This window comes from Aedes albopictus, chromosome 1 (assembly GCF_035046485.1).
Source record: "Aedes albopictus strain Foshan chromosome 1, AalbF5, whole genome shotgun sequence".
Classification (NCBI taxonomy): Eukaryota; Metazoa; Arthropoda; class Insecta; order Diptera; family Culicidae; genus Aedes; species Aedes albopictus.
In genome coordinates this window covers 113,847,502-113,871,806 of record NC_085136.1, presented here as the reverse complement: position 1 = coordinate 113,871,806, position 24,305 = coordinate 113,847,502, and the positions used below count along the sequence as shown (strand labels likewise).

General features: G+C 38.9%; 1 protein-coding gene across 6 annotated transcripts; it reads right to left on the bottom strand.

Annotated features, from left to right (window-relative positions):
- Nucleotides 1-2,532: 2,532 nt before the first annotated feature.
- Nucleotides 2,533-17,031, bottom strand: LOC109414063 (phosphoribosyl pyrophosphate synthase-associated protein 2). 6 transcript variants are annotated; one of them, XM_019687796.3, is made up of 8 exons: nt 16,433-16,696; nt 16,168-16,249; nt 15,987-16,106; nt 4,019-4,138; nt 3,663-3,951; nt 3,328-3,603; nt 3,124-3,270; nt 2,533-3,065 (listed from the first exon to the last, which is right to left on the bottom strand). In XM_019687796.3, exons 3-8 carry the CDS (start codon nt 16,061-16,063, stop codon nt 2,907-2,909), a joined length of 1,068 nt encoding a protein of 355 aa, XP_019543341.1. In that variant the 5' UTR covers nt 16,064-16,106; nt 16,168-16,249; nt 16,433-16,696; the 3' UTR covers nt 2,533-2,906. The 6 variants fall into 6 exon arrangements, with proteins under 6 accessions (XP_019543341.1, XP_019543344.1, XP_019543346.1 ...); XM_019687799.3 differs by lacking the exons at nt 16,168-16,249; nt 16,433-16,696 and adding an exon at nt 16,883-17,031; XM_019687801.3 differs by lacking the exons at nt 16,168-16,249; nt 16,433-16,696 and adding an exon at nt 16,891-17,026.
- Between the last annotated feature and the right edge of the window lie 7,274 nt (nt 17,032-24,305).

The following is a 24,305-nucleotide window of genomic DNA, read 5'->3' as shown; positions in this document are numbered from 1 at the left end:
CGGTCGTAGCACGTTTTATTTGCTCCGAAATTTCCCGTTTTCCCCTAGTCTAATTCCGTCGGTTCGTTGTCCTCTCACAAGGGAGACACTTGTGCCTGAGGGCTTCCCACATGTTTCCGTGAATGAGACGGTCGAAAGCTTTTTCGTAATCAATGAACACCAGGTAGAGAGACTCTTGGAATTCATTGATTTGTTCCAGAATGATACGGAGCGTGACACTATGGTCCACACAAGATCGTCCGGTACGGAATCCTGCTTGCTGCCGTCGGTGAGTTGCGTCAATCTTCTCCTGTATTCGGTTTACGATCACTTTTCAGAGGACTTTGAGTACGATACACAGTAACATGATGTCCCGCCAATTATCGCATACAGTCAGGTCACCCTTCTTGGGTAGCTTCACTAAGACGCCTTGCATCCAGTCGGCCGGAAATGTCGCGGTTTCCCATATGCTGCAGAATAATTGATGCAGTAGTTGTGCGGATACTATGGGTCAGCTTTGAGCATCTCAGCGGATATGCGATCAACCCCTGGGGCTCTGTTCGATTTCATGCTACGGATATCAGGCCAAACATTTCAATAGGTCCTATCTGCATTTGAGAGGCTCTCTTTGTTCACTTTCTCTTTCAATTATTGCAATGTAATGGTACACTTTTCAACTATATTTGCAGTACAAATCAAAAGTCGATTGTTTTGACCGTCGTTCAATGCAAGGAGACAATCATAAAACAAATAAATAACTGAGATATTAACGAAAGAGAGGGAAACCAAAGAGAGTCTCTCTTCTGCAGATAGGACCCTTAGACATGTTTGGCCTGATATCTGTTTCTATCTGCTGCACTGATGGAGCTTCGGTGTTCACACGGGTAATGCGTCGAACCCTTGGCGGATCATGCTGAGGTGTTCATGGCGTAACCGACACTTGAAAAAGGTTTCCAAAGTGCTTGAACAGGGATGGCATAGATACACTGAACAGCTCTGCGTACACATCTTCAATAAAATGTGCGCCGCTTTGTTTTGCTAAGAATGTGAACCGGCAACAAACACACATCGCGCAGCCGTAAAACTTTGCGTGAGAGTGCGAATGTGTAAGTTGCCACACCAGCTGCGTGAGACGTCGCAGAGCTCAAACTTTTTCTGCGTGAGCTTCGCTCATTTCTAGGAATGTGCTACACATCTGCACTGTCTGAGCTGCTAGTTGTAGGCTCTCGGCAGTATTGTGCGTTTAGCACTAAATTGATTTCCGAAAAAACTTCATCGACTTCCGCTGCCTTTCCTATGCGTTAAACATAACGTCGGAAGTAGTGCGCTGTATAGAAAACCAGATTTACTGTACAGCGCACTACTTCCGACGTTATGTTTAACGCATAGGAAAGGCAGCGGAAGTCGATGAAGTTTTTTCGGAAATCAATTTAGTGCTAAACGCACAATACAGATTAGCGCAGCGCTGCGATGTGAGCTGTGTGTTGGACTGTACTTTCTCTTGCTTTCCTGCGCTCACCGTCGTGCGCGACGCGACAACGATGCCGAGCGTACACTGAAATAAATTTTGTTGTCGTTTCTACCGAATCCATGGTAGAATTAAGAACTGTACCAACAATTTTCAACCGAATGCAAAATCCTGTTAATTGTACTGAAACATTGTCAATATTACCATGGGTGTATTAATGTTGACTAAAAACATTCTTGGTTCTACTATTTGGGCATTGTAATTTCGACCATGTAGACTTGAATGTTGCCCGTCTTAGATAAACATGGTCAAAAATACAATGTCAAAATAGTAACATCAAGAATGTTTTTAATCAATGGTACTTCACGCATGGTAATATTGACAATGTTTCAGTACAATTAACAGAATTTTGCATTCGGTTGAAAATTGTTGGTCCAGTTCTTAATTTTACCATGGATTCGGTGGAAACAACAACAAAATTTATTTCAGTGTATGCAGTCGGACCACACAGAAGATTATTCTTTACACGCACTCTTTCTCATCTGACAGGCTGCGTGTATTGTGTATTTTTTTATCTTCTCACTTAGCACTCTGAGGAGCATGCCATCTCTGTGCTGGAACCAGCGTTTCAACTGGTCAGCCGGGTCGGTCAGTAACTGTCCAGACGTGTCTTTCACGGGCATCGTAGCATTCATCTTAGTTCCACTGAGGCGACGTGAGACATCGTAGAGGAGACTGATGTCGCCGGTGTTTGCGGCTTTCTCGCCTTCGTCGGCTAGGGGTCTGCCCACGCTCTTTTGTCCCGTCTACATAAGCGTTGCACTTCCTTCTCGAGAGTCGAATAGCGCTGAGGGGTACGGCTTTGGCTCCTCGTGTTTTCGCGGCAGTTATATCGACAAAGACAAAATACATGATTGCGGGTAAGAACAGATGGTTGGTTCAGGCAGAGCTAGATGAGGATATGTTTGAAGTTGTTGAAAAACGCGGAGGAACACTTGTGACATGTAAGCCTTCAACGTTTAGAAAAAATGAAGGAACATCGCCATGGATTATGATGCTATCACTTTCACTTATCACAGCCAGTATTGAATTTTATCTATATTTATTAGAATGATATTCTGTACTTTTTTGAAAATGCTAATTAAAAAAAGTGTAATATGTGTATAATATATAAATCGTGAATCATTTTCATTGTACTTAAAATCATCGATTATGGTTGCAGTGGTTCTCAGAAAATACATCACGCCGCTTCTATCGTGCTCACAGGGACTAACAGTAGACAATTGCGAAAAGTGCTGCAGCGGTAAGCCAAAGAAAAAGAGTTCTCACAATAAGTCGGCCTCCGCCTAGCAGTTTGTTGTTTCCTAATTGGTTCCAGTCAGTTTGCTAAAGTAGGTGTGATCCAGTGTGTAGTTACATTCAGTAGGTTTGGCGTTACTCGACAGCTGGTTTGCTGGGCCTAATCCTCGAGGGTAACATTCTTGAACAGGTAGGACATAGATTCTTTGTTGTGAATGCGACGAATGGCCTCGGCCAGCAGAATACTGATGTCCACCGTTTTGATCTTGTGGCACTGCATCTTTTGGATCTCGTGCGGAACGGTGTTGGTAACGACGACCTGTGGAGTTGGGAGGTGAGTAAGGAAAACCGAACCTACATAGAGAATTACACTGTACCTCATCGATAGGTGAATCTTCGATCAACCTCGGGGCATCCTGACTGAGCAGACCATGCGTGGCCATCACGTAGATTTTGTATGCTCCTCTCTCCTTCAGCACTTCGGCTGCAGCTACGAACGACTGCACATCATCGATTAAATCGTCCTGTTAATAAATCAGGTATAGATGTCTGAATCTACAGTTATTATCACAATATCTTACCACCATGATGGCGATCCTGCCGCCAACATCTCCCACGACATTGATCGGAGGCTTCTCCTTGGCCGGATGAACCGGAACTCCACCGGAGACGTCCATTGTGCGTGATTTCGGAAGCAACGGAGGAGAATTGCGGCCATCGACTTCGTCTGTTTCGGACTCCTTCTGTTCACCGTGGATCACGGCGATTCCTAATCGAAGACGTTCGGCGTACGATGTGGCCTTCTTGGCGGAACCGGGATTACGGGCCACGATGACTGAGTTCCGGTAATCAGGGATCTGCAAAATGTCGAGCTATAGTTCACCTATCTTGAAATTCTACAATCACAATAGCTTACCGATTCCTGGATGTACTGCAGAAGGAACGGGGAAGCTCGCAGGTTGTCCACCGGACAGTCGAAGAAGCCCTGGATTTCCTTCTGGTGCAGATCCATGGTGATGATGTGCGATAGGCCCGAGGTGCACATCATCCGGGCCAGCAGTTTGGACACGATGCAGCCCCGTTTGCGCATCTTGCACTGCTTGGAATACGGCAGGTACGGAATGACCCCGACGATGGAGTTTGCAGAGGACGTTTTGCAGGCGTACGCCATGATCAGCAGCTCCATGATGTTGTTGTTGACATCTCTGTTGGAGTGGAATAAGTAAGATAGGGTTGCAGGTACAACAGAATTCAGTTCACAATATTACTTACTTAGTGCCAGTTTGGATAATGTAGATATCCTTCCCACGAACTGAATCTCCTATTTCGACCATCGTTTCCCGGTTGGTTTTATGGTATACCGAACAACCACCATTGTTCACACCCAAACGACTGGAAAGAAAAAAAAATAGGAATTTAATCTAAAGTTGTTACTATTTTATAACTTCAGTATTTTCTGAATCCCCATCAAGTTTTAAAAAAATCCATTAAAACAAAGGTAAAGCGAGGATTTTTTTTTTAAATATGTCTTATTGAGCCGACATTTTATGTCTATTCAATTATTCCTGTAAATGCACCAAAGGAACGACGCGCCGAATTTCTAGAATTCCTACCTATCTTCAAGCCGAGATTCTAATGCATACTACCAAGCTGCCAGATCTACCGCCAGTTTTTTCAACAACGAAAGATTTTTGCATTCCACATCTGGTAACGTTCGAAAGGTGCATCAGAATTTGAGATTACTATCTAGCACCGCTTACTGAATGATGTAACAAAAGCCGGAGTCGTAAAACGAGATGAGAAATCTCGACTCGAATGAAGTAACTCGCCGAGTAAATCAATAGGAGAGTCACCTCATTCGAATCAAGATTTCTCACCTCGATATGCGAGTGAAGCTACGTCACGTCACATTATTCGTGGAATGAGCACAGATGTACATACTATACTTAACAATTATTTCAAAGCATTTTGGAAAATCCCCAAAAAATACTTCTGGAATTCCATCCGAAGTTTGTGCACAGATTTCACCAAATATTCTCCTGAGCATTACTTAGAAGAATCTTCAAGGAAGTACGGGGGTTCTCTAGAAACTTATTTGGATGATAATACACCGAATAATGATTTCTGCAATTCCTTAAAGGATTCTGCAGGAAATCCTTTCAAAGGTTGGTCCAAGGATTTTACTAAGAGTTCCACTTTGAATTCTTCCACGAATACCTCTGGGAATTCCTCCAGGTCATCCCACAATAATTACTCAAGAAATTTTAACCAAAGATGTTTCCGGGAATTGCTTCAGGGTTTTCTCCAGGATTTTGTTCAAGTGTTCTTCTAGGGAAATCCCCAAGGAGCCTTACAGGAACTACTCCAAGCATTTCTCTAGACATTTCACCAGTTAATTTTCTAGGGATTTCTCTACGACTTCTGATTGATCCAGAATTGCAAAATTTCCTCTTATGATTCTACCAAGAATTCTTTTAAGAATTTGTTTAAGAATTATTAAAGGATTTCTCTAGGATTACTCCAAGAATGCATCTCAAGATAGCTTCGGGACTTTCTCTTTGATTAGGAGCAAGGATGCTAAAGATTTCATCCCTATTTTTTCCAAGGATTCCTCCATGACTCTCTCCGGTAATTACTCCAAAGGTTTCGTCAGAAATTCCGCCGATAAGAAAGTAATACTTATGAGCATTATGAAAACATCCCTGATATCCTTACCACAGGACCTAACACAGCTGTTTACTTAGCTTAAGATAGCAGCTGATATTCAGGAGCCCCATATTAAGATCTGGAACGCATGTACCGCAATAACAATAGCTTGTCGATTATTTTCGCTCTCGTATAAAAGTGTAAGTGCAATCAACATATTCCAATTATTTCATCAAGTTTTTTTCCAAGTTCCTTGAAGGGTTTTTGCAGGAATTCCGTCGGGCAATGTAAATACTTACCTTGCCTTCGAGGATATCTTTTACGATTTATCTAGCAGTTTGAAGACTTCCATGAAAATTCCTCTAAGATTACTTTTCAGATTTAAAACTCGTGGATAATTCCTCTAAGACTTTTTTCAGATATTGCTTCAGAAATTTCCAAAGAATTACTTCTAAGCATTGATTTAGAAATACTTACAATGATTCCTTCAGGACATTTTCAGGAACTTTTCAAGGAAAATTTCAAGGATTTTTTTTCTAGGAAATTCTTCAAGAATTCTTCAACCGTTTGAATCATTGCAAAAGGAACTCTTGAAAAAAAAATTAAAAAAATAATTCTCGTAAGAATTTCTAAGGATTCCTCTGGAAAATTGCTAAAGTGATTATGTGGGGTAGCCTCAAAGGAATAGTTGCTGGAAATATTTAAGAAACTTTTTATGGAATTCTTAGGAATACATATTGTGAAGGAATTCCTTTAGAAACCCTTGGAGGAGTTCCTGAACCAACCGCTATAGCAACTTCCGAAAGAAATCTTGAAGGAATTTGTAAAGATTTTTTTGAAGTTATTCCTAGATAAATCGTCCAAGAGAGAGTTTTTGGAGTTCCTTACTTGGAACAAATGCATGATGAAATCGTAAGAAACATTTTTTATGCCTCGTGAATGGAATCTGGACGAAACGGGTGTTATCGCTAAAGAACCACTTGAAGGTATTAGTAGAAAAAATCCTGATGAAAAGCTTGGCAAAATACCTAAACGAAGGATTCATTGAAATAATCCCGGTTAAATTTCTTGAAAGAATTTCTGTGAGAGTTATTCAAGGAATTTTGAAACCCTTTTTTATGTGATTTTCTGAAGTATTTCATCGGACATTTCTCTTTGATCTTCTTCAGTAAATATTTTGGAAATCCGTGCAGCGATTCGTTTAGGAATATATTATCGAACCAATTGGAAATCCCTTCAGCAATTAATCTGAAAATTTCCTTCGGAAATTCCTTTGGGAATTCCTCATGCATTTATTTCTGAATTAATTCTGCATCATTTTTAGAAAATGTCTTTGGCAATTCTTTTGGAATCTGTCTTAGCTATTGTATCGAAAATTAAGTTCGCTATTCCTTTGGTCAAAATAGTCATTTTTTTAGGATCTCCGTTAGAAGTCTCATTAAAAATTTCTGCTGCAATTCTTTTCAGAAATTTTCTCGCCAATGCTTCAGTAACGGCTTTGCGAACTACTTCAAATGTTATTCCTACGGAATTTTTGTTTGCAAATTTTCGCTGGTTTTCTTCTTTTGAGTATTAGTTTGAAAAATCCTCTGGTAATTTCTTATGAATAACTTCAACATATTTCTGGAAACTTCTTTGCCAATTGCTACAGGAATTGATTGGTTAATTCATTTGGCTTACGCTTTGGAAATTCATTAGGCGAATTTTTGTTATTTCTGCGAAATTCTTTGGAAATCCTTTTAGAAATGCTTATTGGATTTCATCCGAAAATTCCAATAAGATTATTTTTGGGGTTTTCTTGATCATTTTTTTTTTTGAAAACTATTTCGAAAACTCCTTTGGAATTTGATTCGGTAACACTTTTGGAAATTTCTCGGTAATAATATTCGATATTAATTTATGTTATTATTTTTTTAAAAATATCTACAGCATTACTTTTAAAAATCCTCTGGTCAATTGCTTTGGAAATTTATCAGGCAACTCCTACGGGATTTCAGGAATTACATTGCAAGTTTCACCGGCAGTCTCTTTGCTAATATACCTGATAATTACTTTTGTGATTCTTCCAAGTTCCTTTAGAAATTCATTCGACATGTACTTTGAAAATTCCTTAGTAAATTCGTTTGTAAATTTAAGTGAAATACTTTAAGTGAAAAATTTAAGCTAAATACTTGAAAAAGTTAAATACTTGGAAAACAGATAAATAATGAATGAAATAAATTTAGGAGATTCAAAGATTCAATAAACTGTGAACGAATCTTTGGAGAAATCGCAAGAGAATTTATTGGATGAACTACTAAAGAAATATTTGGAAAAATTCCTGAAGAAAGTTTGGGAGGAATTTCTTAAGGGCTCTTTGCAGAAATTCTTTTAGAATTTTGAATAAACCCTTCCCATAGCGATCCCTGGAGAAATCCGTAAAGTAATCTTTGGTTGAATCCTTGGCGAAATTATTAATTAAATTAACAAGAAAAGCTTTATCCGATTCATGAAACCTTTGCAAGAGTAACAAACAAAGTCCTTGAAGAAATTCCGAAAAATCTTTTGATAATTTTCAAGTGATTTTCTTGAAGAAATATTTAAGAAACTCTTTCTTGAAGCGATTCCTGGAGAATTCCCGATGAATATCCTCTGTGAAATCTTAGCCTTGCATTAATCTTTTAAAGGATGCTTCTTGGCCCTTCCTGAAAAAAGTGGCAAAACAGTCTAAGGGAGGAATCCTTGGAGAAACTCGGAAGGAATTGTTTGATTCGATAAGTAGGGTATCTGCTCGGAGCAGACTGCTCCTTTAACATTTAAGCATATTACGCTCCTAAGGAATGAAGCGCTTCTTATTTTGTTTCTTATATTCGTTTTTATGTTAGAAATGAGCAAAAAAGATAAACTAAAATTACGCTTTGTTTTCGAGTAGGGTAAGTTTCGGATTGTAAGATTACTTAGGGCACTTACCAGGAATTCTCAGATAAATTTTTCAACGTTTTTTTGAAAACTTTTGAAAAAGTCTTATCAAAAATCGCAATAGAAATTTTTAGAAAAGTTCCCAGAATAAGGCTAGCAAAAATTCCTGAAGAAATCTTTGGCAAAACTCCTAGTGTTGATGTTGGAGGAATACCAGGCGGATTTTAAGAAAGAATTCCTACAAAACTGCTACAGAAGTTCCCTTTGAGAATTTTCTTAACTTCTGTGGGAAAATCATCAAAGGAATATTTGGAGGATCTCCCGAAAGAAACGATGGAGGAATGTTAGAGGAAATTCTTGAAGGACCTCTCTTCCTCTGGTGAAATTCCGATGTAATTTCTTGGAAGAATATATGGTTCCAAAAGAATCATTGGAGAACTTTTTTGTAGTATTTTTTTGAATTTCTTAAGAAATCTATGGATGAGATTGTAGATGGACCCTCAGAGATGTTAATGATAGAACTTAATGGTGAACTTCTTGAACAAATTGTTCGAGAAGTACTCGATGATACTTGATTTGCAAGAATCTCTTGAAGTACTCCGAAGTATTTTTGAAAACATTATCAGAGGCCATAATGTAAGAATTCCTGAAGGAGCTCTTAGAGAAATACTGCATGACATCCTTGCCAAAATCACTTAAAATATTCTTGAAGATTTTTTTTTTTTCAGAAAACGATAAAGCATTCTGAATTCCAGAAGCATAACTTGGTGCAATTCCTAGATAAATTGTTAAAAAAAATCGACATAATTCTTAGAAAAAAATCTTACACTCATTGATGGATACTCCGAGATGTATCTTTGCAGAAATCACAAAAGAAATTCATAAAGGAATACAGAAAATAATTTTCACTCGGATGCTGAGTACAAAAGTCGAGATTTTTTCAACGTTTTGTAAAATACAACAGCGTGATCATTCGAGAGTTAAATGTATAAATTTATCATTGTAAAATATGTACATCTGTTATTTTCAAGGGGGCCCAAAAATTTGAATCCGCACCGGGCCCCCAAATTCCTAGCTACACTACTGCAAAGAAGCATTGTTATAAGAATTATTTTAATCTTTATAGGGGAAATTACCTATTCTCGGCCGTTTTGTTCTCTTCGTCTTCGGGGTTTTTTTGAAACCTATTGCACTCAAAGTTGATCTCAAATCCTTCCCAACTAAGCTGAATTATATGGCCAAGTTTCAGGTAATTTGGCTGACAAAAACCCCTCATAACGCAGAGAACAAACCTGCCGATAATACCCATTGTCACCCTATAAGGAATGGGAATACGGATTGTTTTGACATTTCCTTCAGTAATTTCTTTGAGAATAACTCTTAATTCTGGCGTGGGTTCCTGCCGGGATCCTTCCAAATATTCTCTAGGAATTCATTCATAGATTTCTTCATGAAGTCTTCCAAGGATTGCACAAAGATTTTTTTCATGAACTGCTTCAAGGACTCCTGCAAAGGATTCTAGGGATTTGCCCAAGAATTCTTCCAAGGATTTGTCTTCAAATTCCTCTGGGAATGGACTCAAAATTTCCTCTAAGGATTGTTTCAGGATTTTATTCAAGGATCGCTACACAATTTTCACTTCAAGAGTTCCCCCAAAAAATCGAGCAATGACACATTCGAAAATCCTCCAAGAGTTTTTCTCCCAATATTCTTCCGGATTTCTAACAAGAGTTTTCCTGAAAACTCTTCCAATGACTTCTCTAAAGATTTTGTCAGAAAATTCATCAAAGCTTGCTACAAAAGTTTTTCTATAAAATCCTGCACAAAGCAGTGTTGAAAATGTCATTTCAAAATATCTAGATTGAATCACCTATGGCTCATTTCAGAAGCTGAGCCTGAAAATATGGTACATATATGAAAAACTTGTGCGACTAGACCAGGTCTACAAGAAAGTCACGGAAAACTTTCAAGTATTAAATTATTGCCTATATTCGAAAAAATGCCAGTTGATATTCATCATGAATATGAATTGGAATTTTTCGAAAGTACTCCATTGAGGATCCACCAATGATTCGGATGGAAATTGCTCAAATAATTGCTCCTATAGTTCCTCTACGCAGGACCTTCTCCAGAAATCATGAAATCTTGGAGACATTTTTACATTATTCGAGTAGGAACTAATGCATGTAACTTGGGAACATTATCCAGAACAAGCTTTTGAGGAATTCTCCGAGAAACTTCTGCAGGCACCACTGGAGAAAATTCGGGAGTGAACTTGGAGGGAATTTTTAGAGAATCCCTTAGAAGAATTTTATCGTGACGATATAAGTTTTAACATGCAGAAAGTGAGTACGGCGGCAAATCTCAAACTATTGATAGACTAATAGAAAGGTGCATGTGTTATTTTTTTTGCAGATATTTAAAAAACTCCATTTATTCGTCCGTCCGTTCATCATAAACTCTGTCACGAAACTATAGTTATATTATTGTTTAAAAATCTCTATATAAGAACACAAAGTATTTTATTCCGACTAATGATAAATGGTGATAACATAGTTCACATCAATAATACAAACAAGTGTAAGAGAAAACATGCTATCGTGTAAGCAACTATTTGTGTTGCCTCGTAGTGGTACGGCTAGTGTCACCATACATTTGATTGTTCTGAGGGGCGTGGGTTCGACCAATACCGCAGCTGTCAGGAAAAGCTTTCGGCTGTGCCACTGGCCGTTGCATGCTAGTCTGTTGTCTAGCGTCGTGCCGTGCTTCCTTCAAAGAGTGAATAGCTCACTGGAAGCATTGAACGTGCCCGTGTTTTTTTGTTTAACCATGCGCAAGAACAGGAATGACGGTTAAAGCACGTGATTATCACGCCGAAGATCTGGGTTCGAATCCCACTCCCGACAAGCTCGCAAAATGTGAGTTCTTTCTTTGAAAGAGAAGTAAAGCCGTGGATCCCGAGATGAACTAGGCTAGGGCTAAGAATCTCGTGAGATGAACTAGCCTAGGGTTAGAAATCTCGTTAATACTGACAAAAAATAAATAAGAATAGACGCCGTGCTATTTTTCTTATGCTCCTTCTTTTTCTCACGATTTGGCTCACGATTAGTTTATAACAAGCATAATAAATTTTCATTAGCTAATGCCATCCATACTTCACAGTTATGGCTAAATTTCATAAGGCATTTTGATGAATTTCGGTAGTTTACTTGACTGAGTGTAAATGTCCCGACTTTACCCGGAATCAAACCCGCCATCTCCTAACTAACGATTCAAAATCATGTCCAGGAGAAACTAGTCAAAATGAATAAAAGTCAAAACAGCCTACACGTCAACCTCTTCTAGGTTTACAATCCGTTGTGTGGTTTATAAGAACTTACACCCAAAGGTTCTGCAGTTATTTTGACAGAGATTCTTCTTGCAATTTCACGGGAATTTCTTTCAAAAGAATCTTACATAATTTAAGTGAGATTCCTGCAAGAGTTTCTTCCAGAATACCATTTGGAAATTTCAAATGATCATTCTAGTAATCTTTCGAGATTCCTTCAGAGTTATTTTATTATCACTCCAGGAGTTTCTTCTGGAATTACGCCTAAACGTACAGATTACATACCGTAAGATTTCGCTTGGTTATATTTGTTAAAAAATATTTCGTGGGAGCTCTTCAATGAGTTTTTAAAGGATTCCTTTAGATAACTTTATGACATTGTTTCGTACTAATTCCTTCAGAAATATTATTTTGAGAAGGAAAATTGCCCTGATATTCTTTCAGGTAATCTTATACCACAGACAAACAGATGTCTCACTCTACTCACTTCTCATCGTTACCCTTTATAACGGGTCATTCAAATATTTTGTAATTTGCAAATCGCTCGGCCTGTTTGACGTTTGCTCACTACTGCCACCTACTGAGTGGTTTGCGTAACACTGCCTGGTTAGCATTGAGCGATTATGTTCTCGTGACGATGATTTTTATCGCAATTTGTTCCAAGTGATACGTCTGTTTGTCTGTGCTTATACTATTTTGCTTGAATATCTATAGCAATACACTGAGAAACTATTTAGAGATTCCTGCAAGAATTGCTTCAGATTTTCCTTTAAAGCTTCCTTCTGAATTAACCTCACATATTTTTCCTTTTAACTTCGTCTAGTAGTTTCTACTAGTAGACAACTATATAAGGCATAGGGTTACAAGGGGATCTAATCCGATTGTAGCCAAAACCTTGTTTAACGAGCGCATAACGACGAATTATGCTGATGCAGAAATAATATACACGGATGGCTCAAAACTATCCAATACAGTTGGAATTGATATTTATGGTAAAGACTTTGATGAATATTACAGCCTAACGAACTCCGCTTCAGTCTTTTCAGCAGAGGCAGCAGTTATACACAAAGCCGCATCTCACTCAACCACGAAACCAATGTTGATCGTTACCGACTTCGCCAACTGTATTCTAGTCATAAGGTCCCCAAAAACACGACATCCATGGATTCAGGCCACACAATCTCTAATGGAAGCGAGACGTACTTCCAGAATAAGCTTCATGTGGGTCCCAGGACACATCAATATCCTAGGCAACGAATCAGCAGATCGACTGGCAAACCTTGGCCGCACCGGCCGTTGCCTCACTATGGAGGAACCTGCAGCTGATGTGAAATCCTGGTTGTAAACTGTGGTAAGAGATGCACGATTCAAGGATTGGTGGACAGATCGAACCTTATTTATTCGGAAAGTAAAGGGCTACACATTCCCTTGGGAAGACAGAATCGATCGATAAGAGCAACTAGTAATTACTGTCTCGTCTCAGGACCGGACACACGAAGGCCTCACATAACGTGGAAGGAGGTGCCAATTTTCGAAAAGTATGTTATTCATGTGGAACTCATGACACCGTGGAACATAAAGCTATGAAGGAAAGCCTAGAAATATACCTACATCAATCAGCAATAGCTCATGCAGAAACCCAAATCTAAACAAAAGCTAGAAAAAATCTCGGCAGAAAATTTACGATAAATCTTAGAAGTTATACCGGGAGGAATCTTCTAAGGAAGTCCAGAGATAAAACTGAAGTGAAACTTCAAGAGAAATCCTGTGATAACCTTTGAGGTACTTTAATAAATATCTCAGGAGAAACTCTATACGCTCACGGAAATATCTTGAAGAAATAATAGGAGTAACTTCGGATAAAACCCCAAAGCTCTTGCCAAAAAATCAAAGAAAACTCATGAAGAAACCTTAGAAGGAGCTCTAGAAGAAATCTTAGGAATAACGTCGGTAGAATCTATCTAAAAATCCCAAGATCTCCTGCGGAAGATCCAGGAGTATCCCTCAAATAATCGTGGAAACCGCGGAGAGAAATCTCGAAAAAAAAATCTCTTGGATATATTCCGCGATCTATAACGTCTTGTGGGGATACTGGGGGTGGCCAAAATCTTTGGGATAGGCAACTTTTTCTTCTCTCACAAAAAAAGCATAAAAACTCTAAAATTTTGACTGTTTTTCAACTTATAATATGTGCATCATTGGTACGAATTTGAGCTCGATTGGTTAATCTTTCGCAAAGCTAGAACCGAACTCGTAAAACACTATTTTTTGACAACTAGTTATTGAACTGTCATATCTCTGAAACCAGAAAACCGAATTGAATGAAATTTTAAGAATTAAGAATCAGTTGAAATTCAGGAATCCTGGAAAATTTGAAAGGATGAATTCCGGAAAGAACTGTTTGAATCTTGGGCAAATACAGACAGGAATCTTCGAGAAGAATTCAAGAAAGAATACCCAAAAAATGCCGTTCAAAAATACGGATGAAATTTTATTGTAAATCTTGGAAAGCATTCAAATTGTGTTTTCACTAGGTCATATTCTTTTGAATATCAGGATGTTAAAAAATTCTACTATGAATCCTTAGGGATTTCTACGAGAATTCCGCTTGAATTTTTTAATTGAAATTGTCCAAGTTGTTCCTGCTGGAAATCTACTTGAGATTCTTTCAGGAACTCTTGCAGGTATTACTCCAGCGATGCTGCTGAGATTTATTCAGGAATTACTGGTAGAATCCACCGGGAAGTTTAACTGGGATTTCTTAGGAAATACTTGAAGAAATCCTAAGAAAAATTAATGAAGAATACCTAGCTGAATTTGTTTGAGAAATCCCTGCGAGAATTCCTGAGATAATTTTTTTTTGAATATCTTAAGGAATGTTGGCAGGAATTTATGCAAACCAAAACGCTTCATTACCTCCCTATAAATTAAATCCATATAGATGCAGTATTCGTGAATACAGAGGGTGTATAAGCACCCTTCTTCAGCCTATGACCCCATGTTGAAACTATTCTAAAAACAGACGATTTAAGCACCAACTGTTTCCGTTCTTTTTGTTATCAAGCATGCTCACTCCTCATCCTCACAAAAAAAAAAAATAAAAACAAAACAAACAGTGCTTATTTGTTTTTTTTTTATTTTCGAAAGCACGAAAAAGGGCAAGATATGATGAAGATGGATTCCGTTCCCCTATGTGATTATTTCCATAACATATCACTCAGATTGCAAAAATCTTACTCTCACACGAAATTTGACGTTTGACTTCTTTACTCGTTTTACGCGATCTTGTTTTATTTTTTTTTTTGATAAATTGAGATGTTTTTTGTTGTTGTTTAACGCGATTTTTTGTTCATTTATTTTTCTTTTCTTTTACCTATTTTGTTATTTCTCGAGTCGCCATTTTTTTTTCCTCGCGTTGCAAACATTTATTGGGAAGTTCCGATGACCCTGGAGGGATCGGTTCTGCTTGTGCGTCGCACTGAGCCGAAACATACATATTTATACAATAAATAGAAAAAATCTTTTGATGAGATCGAAGTGACCGCGAGTGCGTGTGTTTTTTTGCGTTCGACAGCAAATTTTTCGTGTGAAAATGTGTGAGCCAATTTTCGTGATTTGGCTGATGATCCGGCTGGTCCTACCCCACCCGATTGCATTTCGGCAATCGTCGCTGTTTTGCGTGTGTACATATCGATCGCGGTCGGTCTGTTTTGGGGCGGCTAAAGTGAGCCACCGTAGTATTATTCAATCGTGCCGTAATCTACCTTTATTTAAAATATCATATCTACTATAAACTAATGTTTACTTTTTCAGCGTTAACCAGGTAAATGAGGTAAACTAAATTTATAAAAAAATGTCATGCGCTTTTTCGCCAAGGAAAGCATCCCATTAAACCCCATCCACATCCAACTCCAGATATCTATGAAGTGGGCCAAGTTCTTGGACATATTCTGAGTAGATATCTAATCAACATTTCCTCCCCATCCCCGCTGATCGTAAGGACCTGGCCAGGTGTCGAGAGTTCGTTAAATGAAAGGTTTGTCAAGTCCCAGGCAACTTTTCTGGTGCATTAAACGTCTCTAACGACAGCCACCCCAGGATGTGTACGGTCGGCTATGCTATGCTATGCTATGCTATGCTAACATATCACTCAGATTGCAAAAATAATGCAAAACAAACCGGGTCTCGTCCACATAAAACGCAAACCTACAAACCAATGTGCATAAATTTATCGCCCGTATGACATTTCAGCCGACACATTCTACCAAGAAAAACACAAAAAAGACCTTGAAATCCATTTGATGGCTACATCAATAATCACCGCTTCCTCCCTTTCCCATTCACCCATTCGCGACGATCTATTCTTACCTGGCAATCAAATTCGCCAAGTCCGGATGTGAGTTTCCATTGATGATACAGATGTCCGAAGTAGCCGGTGCGTCCATTTTGTCCAACTTCAGTATCTTGGCCGGTCGAAATCCTCCAAACCTACGACGGTATGAAATCAGATTAGTCAGGTTGAAGAAAAAAAATAAACAAAAAATCACACAAAACGTTTCAACTCAGCCAAACCACTATCAATTGCAGTAGGTACTTATATGCACAGAACGCTCTCGAAAGGCGAGGCCAAACTGGATGAAAGAAGGAAAGCAGTCATGTTTTTTTTTGTTTCGGTCATAAAAACAGCGCAAAATTCAGGAAGAAAGCGAGGTTAATTTGTTGCAAAGCTAACGAACAGGAGAAAAAACGCCAAACGTAAGATGGGAAAATAGCTGAACAGAGAAGGGATAAATAAAATTATGATCGAGAATTACTTATTTCGGTTCAGAAGCATCGTACTTTTGGTCTTCCCTGCAATTCGACTCGGGAAGGATGGATATTTTGGGCAGGACTAGCGCTAGCCTCTATTGATATCCGGATCCTTGATAAACCTTATATAATTTGATTAGCGGACGCGTCCCCCTCTAATTGCTACACTTCTTTCCGTTCGGGAATGGATACACTACTGATCAGAGAAGCAATAGACAACCGATCAAACTATCCCGGGCGATACTTATCCACTGAAAATCACATTCGAAACGAACCCAAATCCGATGAACACGCACTGCGAATGATAACTGTGTGTATGGAGGAAGCTGAGAAATTTGCCAACTTTTGACAGAGCCCCTCCTGAAATGACACTTGGAAAACCGCGAAAAGCGCTCGAAATCGAACCGAAAGATAACGAAAAAGAAAATAATAACAAATATAGGAGATATACGCACACACTCACACGTCGTCTGATATTCTTAGCGAATGGCAAAAAACAAGTGCTAACTGTTGCAAGCGGTCTCAGCAGGGCGAAAATGTTTTTGCAACCTCCTTGTTTGTTCTGTTTTGGTTTAGCCAGCCATTCAAATGCGTGAAAGTGGAACCGAGAAGAGTTTTTTTTTTGGACGCGTGTGATCGATGCTGAACGTAAACACAGCAGAGAATGACAGGTCGGGCACGCAATAAAAAAAACATTGGTTTCGAATTGGAAGCCGAGCGTTTTCAATAAACGCTTAGCGTGGGGCCTTAATAATCCAATTGGAAAGGTTGGTGTCTTTGGTTATGATGAAGCGTTTGCGTCCATCGAATTTGTCGGAGTTGAGATTGAATTTGTAAATGTGTATCGAGATTTATCATACCGACAGCCAAACGCTTAGTTTCAGTAACCTCTTGGTGCAAATCTAATCTAATATAGCGCATTTAGTTCACCACTGGACTATCGCACTAGTTTTCACGAGTGCGAAAACGATAATAAAAGTGCGCGATTGCATCAAATCAATTCGGTGTCTTCAGAGCACTTGTTCACCATAGATTGAAGAAATAGTGCGCCGAAGACATCAACCTGATTTGATGCAATCGCGCACTTTTATTTACGTTTTCGCACTTATGAAGTCGCAGTTCGCAGTCCAGTGGTGAACTAAATGCGGTATATAATATCAGTCCTTCAGGGTAAAGTCTCTATAAACAAAAAATAATAATAATATCAGTACGAGGATGCATTCTAGAAAATAATCGTGTGAAATTATGACCAATTACTTGTGTTGTTGATTGATTGATTTATCTTTATTATAGAGACTGTCAGCCCTTGGTACTTGTGTTGCTAATATTGTCAATTAAGGCATATCTCAGATATGCCACAAGCATCGAAAGGGTTTCTCAACATCAAAATACTTCTCGAATAAAACATGGAACAAGCTCACCAAACTGTGTCATTGAGTCGATAAAAAAGGTTCATGACTCAGAAAATTGAAATGATATGTCATGCTCGAGGACATGCAATCCCTTCGCCGTGCAATACTCCGGATACGATTGAGTAGAGATTTCAACAGCATATGTTCCCACTCTCTGAGCTCATTACGCAAAATTTACGACGTAACTTGATAGGTGTGATGCAATTACAAAATTTTCTTCATTGAATTTTACTATTTCAACTATCTAGTATGCTTCAACTATTGAATCATCTGAAACAGTAAGAAAACTCCCACTTCAATAAGACTTATTCCGGTAGTTGAAATTACTTATAAGAATTTTGATTTTACTTTTAGGTACATCAGGATTAAAAAGTGTTTTGTAATAATTTCTTTTTGTAATTGAATTGCTTAAACATTTCCGTTAACTGTTTCTTTGCAGATAACATCATTTATTATATCGTAAGAAAAGAAAAGGGAAGCTTTGACACACATTGCATAACACACATTCTTTCTTGATGAAGTATTATTGAAATACTGTTTAAAGTCCCTGTGTCGCGCTTCATGCTTGAAGCATGAAATTTGTTTAAGTAAGCCACTATTTTCACTATTTTCTTTAAATGTTGTTTCGGTTTCAAATGTTGATTGAAGAAAGACATACCTATACCATTTATGATGGTCCGTGATAACCATCGCTAATAAATCTAAATCTTTATTAGAGAAAGAGGGAAAATTGATCATGTAAACTGATTTTATCAAAGGTAACGGAAAATTTCCATATGTGTTCATTTTAAGGAACAAACGGACCAACTATAAACGAAAATGATAAAACATTGCCATCTCATTCGCTGTCATTCGAAGTACAACTGAACTTGGTTTAGTATTTGGCAAAAATGTGCTCTCTATGTCTGGCATTCTATTTAGTCCTTATTCTAATCTATAGTTTTATTTGTTTTCTTCTGTTATTGATTTGAGAAAGAGTACATAAGTGTTGATTAAAAAATCACACATACACACATATCATAGCATATATTGGGAAAAGGAGGGACTATCAGGGTACCTGATTGAAACGATTTGGACAGGAGCCTAGGACCATAGACTATTTTCAAGACCTCGATGTACCAAAGAAAACGATCAAATTTTCGGTGACCAGTCTGGTACCCAATAAATATTCATAACCGTGTATTTTTTTCCGTGAAAATTGCCTTTTGTGTAAATTTTATTTAGCGTGTTACACTGATCTGACAGCTCTGACAGGAAGGGACTAAACATATATTACGTAAAGTGAGTACCGAGGATTGTTCACAATCTGCGAACTTGACTGCTGAAAAAATTGCGACAATGACGCCGCTGCTAGGACTGCCTCCTCCTTGTTGTTAACATTTCGTGGGTTGAGGGCGGGCTCTTCGACCACATCTATTGGGAGTATTCAGTCAACCGAGGGCTTGATTTTGCAGTTGTTCGTGAGAACTTTCTTTTAGAATGAGATTCTTTTCCCCTGACGCGGGCTTCGCGCAAGTGTCGCTGCTTGCGGGTCCACAAAACCGTTTTGACTCTTCATACAGGAGAATGCCTGATCACTAACAATAGCATAATCTTGACCAAATCGTTTTTCAGAGTATTCCAGTGCTATAGGCAGATGCCTTGCTACAATGGATGATAGAACAAAATCATCATCATCAATAAATATACCTGAGATTAGTTGGTAGAAATTGTAACATTGAACAGACAATTTCCTAAAAATGGTGGTCTTTCTTTTTCCTTTCCGTTGGTGAATGTGTATTGACAATACAAATAAGACTTGAGTAATGCCAACCCGACCAGCACGAACAAAACTGTTCCCAAAGTGCCAAGCGTTGTGAGGCAGCATCCATTTATTACGTAACGCTAAAATTGACATATTTCGACCCCCCCTCCCCCCTCCGTAACGCTTTTTTGTATGAAAATCCTAAAATTTTTGTATGGGCCGTAACGCTCGGCTGTACTCCCCCCCTCCCCCTAGAGCGTTACGTAATTTGTGGACGGCGCCTGACTCGAACTGTATACCCACCCACCATTTCAATCGAGGTGTCAGGGTCCAATGAAACAAGTGCGGTGCAGAACAGATAACGACATTCTGCCGTGTGATCAACACGAATCTAAAACAAGTTGGTTCACATCGAGCCCTGATGAAGATCCCAACCACAGGATCGAAACGTTGGCAATGATCTAAAATAATCAACGCTGTGCTGTGACTGAAAGCCGAAAAACAAGTTTAACGCAAACCCAGTCATACCCTTGTAGAATATAAATAAGGTTATCATCATGAAAAAAAATGAAAGCATTTAGTCCAGTTGGGTAGGTACAGTTTCTATAGGTAATGATGATTTTCGGTTTGTTTGTACCCATTTTCAACGTAAATAATAATTAAGTGTGTAACGTTTTTAAGACTTCATCTGACAATTACTAGTTTCACCTTTCAAGCAAATGTTTATTTTTTTTATTCTTAATCAGGGTTGTTAACGTTAATCAACGATTAACGCCGTTTCGTTAAATCGTTAACGTTAATTGTAACGATCAACGAAACTTTCGTTGATTTTTCAGGCGCGTTGATCAACGTTAACGTTAACGCAGAGCGTTGATTTAACGTCAATGCTGCCGTTAATTATGCGTTGATGGATGAGGTAGTTTCTAGTGTGGCTTAGTATGGTTGGTAATTTTCACACATATGGGATTTGATTTAGATTAAACTTTCAAGCTTTAAACTACCATCAGTCGAACTAATATTGGGCAAAAGATGTTAGATTTTTATCATTTTTAGTTGCATTCTAAATTGTCTTGATAGGATTTGTCAAATAATCCATTCATATTGACCAAAACCACAACTCCCGTGTTCCACTAGCTAACCCAACATTATATGTGGCAACTCTTTAAGCGACTAATTGGAACCTTGCCTAGTGCGCGAAGAGTTATTAGTCCACTAATATGGGCGCCATTTCATGGGTGACGAGTTATTTTGTGGAATTATTAGTTTAGTCGTTCAAGATGCATATAAGACATCACTTCTCATGAGTCAATTTGAATGAACTACAAATAAAAATAAATAAATAATCTTTCCATGGTGGGAATAACGGCTTTGGCCAAGCTTCGCCACTCAGTTCAAAATTGTTACATCGAGTTTACTGTAACAAAATGACCTCCATCGCTTTCAACACAATTCTCCATTGGATTGTAAAATCACAGGTTGTTTGCAGTATGGAGATTGCTTACAATTGTGCATGAAATTGTAAAATTGAAGGGAATTAAATGGAAATTGTGATTTGGAACGTTCTATAATTTACGTCAAGTTTGTTTTCAGAATTTCTTTCTGTGCAGGTTTTCATTCTATTTTCGACTAAAGGTGAATTTAATCGTTAGGGTTTAATTTTGTATGAAGATTGACGATGTAGCATGGCTACTTGCGTTGCGTTGCGTTGCGTTGCGTGGTAACGGAGTAATTCGTAGATTGCATTCTGAAAGTTGTCATGTTAAAACTTTAATACTCCTATTCTAATTGCTTATGGAATGCTGTTTGGGATGGAACAGCTATCCAACTAGAGGTTGAAGTAAAAAAGGCATGAGAACTTCCATTGCCGGCCACGCCCATCTTCTCCGTTACGAGGATAGGAAAGGATGTGATGATATGACACCTACTTAACTTTAGGTGAGGTCAGCGACTCACCGACGCCCCCATAGGTGTCAAGGAGTTGGATATTTGGAATAGGTTGATTTGGGATTCACTATAAGCGAGTGAAGCGACAAGATTCAGATTGTGTAAGTGTATTTGAATAGATCATGTAGATGAATTTATGGGAGTGTAAGTGTTTTAGTATATTTAAACACAAACGTTGGGAGTGACGTAGCTAAGAGATTTTGTCACTCCATGGGCCTTTTTGCTTCAGGGATGGGGCACAGGCATTTTCACTGTGTCCTGGCTAACAAGCCTAGGCTAAAGTGCCATTGGTCGCTCTCTGAAACGAAAAGAAACACAATTGATGCTACCAGGAAGGGATAGTTAGAATGGGAGGACATCTATTTAACGAGAGGCCAGCGACTCACCGACGCCCTGGTAAATAGCAAGGAGTTGGACTTTTGGTAAGGGAATGGTCTAGGATTCACTATATGTAAGTAATGCGACTATTATTGTTGGGTTTGGGGGTTCCAAAGAAATTACCAAGATCATGATTAATATGTAGATCAAACCAGAACGAACTCACCAAATTTCTTGTTTGATATGATGTCTCCCTTGGCGGACGAATTGATCGAGAAGTGTGATACACTGCACTCATCCGATTCCTCCAGCTTGGTACGCTTGAGTTTGGCGGCGGCATGCTGCGGTGTATTACGCAGCGCGCTCTTTCGGGCCGCACAGATGCTACTAGAGGACGTCTGAAAAATGATGGTCTGGCTTCCGGGGGTGGTGTTCATACAGACTTCCTCGGACGACTGCAGCTTGTTCAGTGAGATCTTGATGTCCATCAGATCCTGATATTCCTGGAGCTGCTCAGAGACCTGACTGTGGAGGCGCTTGATGGCATCCAGGTTCGCCGTGTAGCTCCTTGTTTACATTCCGATGGGCGTTCCTCCTCACACAACAACAAACTCAATCCAAACGATTTTTTTTTCTAGCTGCTACAGCTTCCAAATAAGCTAATGCACCAGGCTTAACACACAAAACTTGAACAGTTTCACAGAATGAGCGCTTTAAGTTCACTTTTCAGCGGGTTTTACACGATTTTTCACAAAAAAAAAAACTCACATCGTAAATCCAGAGAAAAAAGCGTGACAGAAAAGTCAACCGCCCGACCCCGCAGCTTGCTGCGATCGTTCGATTGACGATGTAGCATGGCTACTGTTGAAAAATTAGACCATGACAATTGAATTCAAGTCTAGAATGAAAAAATATTTGCATAAAGTCGTTGTTTTCCAAGACCCGATAAATGATCAAAAAAGTTTAGGAATGTATTAGGATGTTACCTTGGGGTTTCAGCTGGAGGCAACTTTGTAATTTGACTTGTTAGCCTTCGTTCAAATCTCAGCATTTCTCAGACCCAGATCTTTTAATATTTTCTTCTGTCTTGAACACTGGAAGATCATAAACACCGCATCCTCTTTTGTAATTCTAAAATGTTGATAATTGAAAACCATTTTCTTGTATGGCCGTCTTGTTTTTTGAGTAAGACCAAATCTTCTTCTTGGGCAGAACTGGTATGAAAATACCGAAAACACCTCCTCACGACACTGACGTTTGGCGTATGCATGCCTGCTGTGATCGACATTAAATTGCATCTACACGTGGTCTCAAGTTAAGTGTCAACAATGCAATGATTGCCAGTGAAAAAATGGTATCTAATTAGCTTGTGCGCTACTGTAAATACACGCCGTAATCTGAGCGCTGCTGCCCTACTAAGCTTCTTATACCAATAAAATGCACACCCCAATCGTCTGTTCGACTAAACAGACGGCTGGTTCAGAATCTAACCTAATAGTTTATCACAAATCTAACGAAAGCATCTGGCCAAGAAACAATTTCGTCAACCTCAGATTAAAAAAAATGTCTTCGGGTTCCAATCCATAAGCGTAACGTCCCGTGTGGGGCAAAACATGCTTCTCAGATAAGTATTGTTTGAGCACTTCCAAAGTTATTAAGTTAGACCTCATAATATCGTGTGACAGGAACAAATATTTTTTTACGAACAATTACTTCGCCGACCGGGAATCGAACCCGTCATCCTGAGTATGGTCTTTCGCGTTTACCACTTTGGCTATATGAGTTCCTGAAAAAATATACAACATGATAAATGGGATGGTAATTAACGATTCGATTAACGGGTTGCGTTGACGTTGATTCAACGCATCCCGTTAACGTTAACGTTGATTGCCAAGAAAATCAACGTACCGCCGTTGACGTTAATTTGGATGAAAATTAACGTTAACGACGTTGATCGTTGATTAACGTTAACAGGGTACGAAAAACGGATCACGCCGAAAAACAAACGCTTTGTCCTAAGCGGTGCATGTCGGCAACAAAGCCGCTCCGCAACAAACGTATGTCATGCGATGAGAGCAATAAAACAAACATCGCTTGCCGTGCGTGTGCCGATATTCCGGTTTTTCTGCTGAGATTTTCAACCCACATCATCGAATTCATAAGCATTTGGACGAATTACGACTCTTGCAAACCTCAGAGTCGAGTTTCAGTTGTAAAACAATGCAAAAATCACGATGTGAATAGAACGAGACAAATATTCCTACCGTTTTTGTTGTGAACAAACTCGGAAGCGATTTTGTCATTATCTGCTTAACAAAAAAAACAAAGCGTTGTTGCCGCGCCTTCTTTGTTGCCTATTTTTCGCTTGCGGTGCCACATTCTACATACGCTGAACGTTAACAACCCTGTTCTTAATCGCTTAACCTAATTTACAGCTCTTTTGTCCACTAGGGCACTACG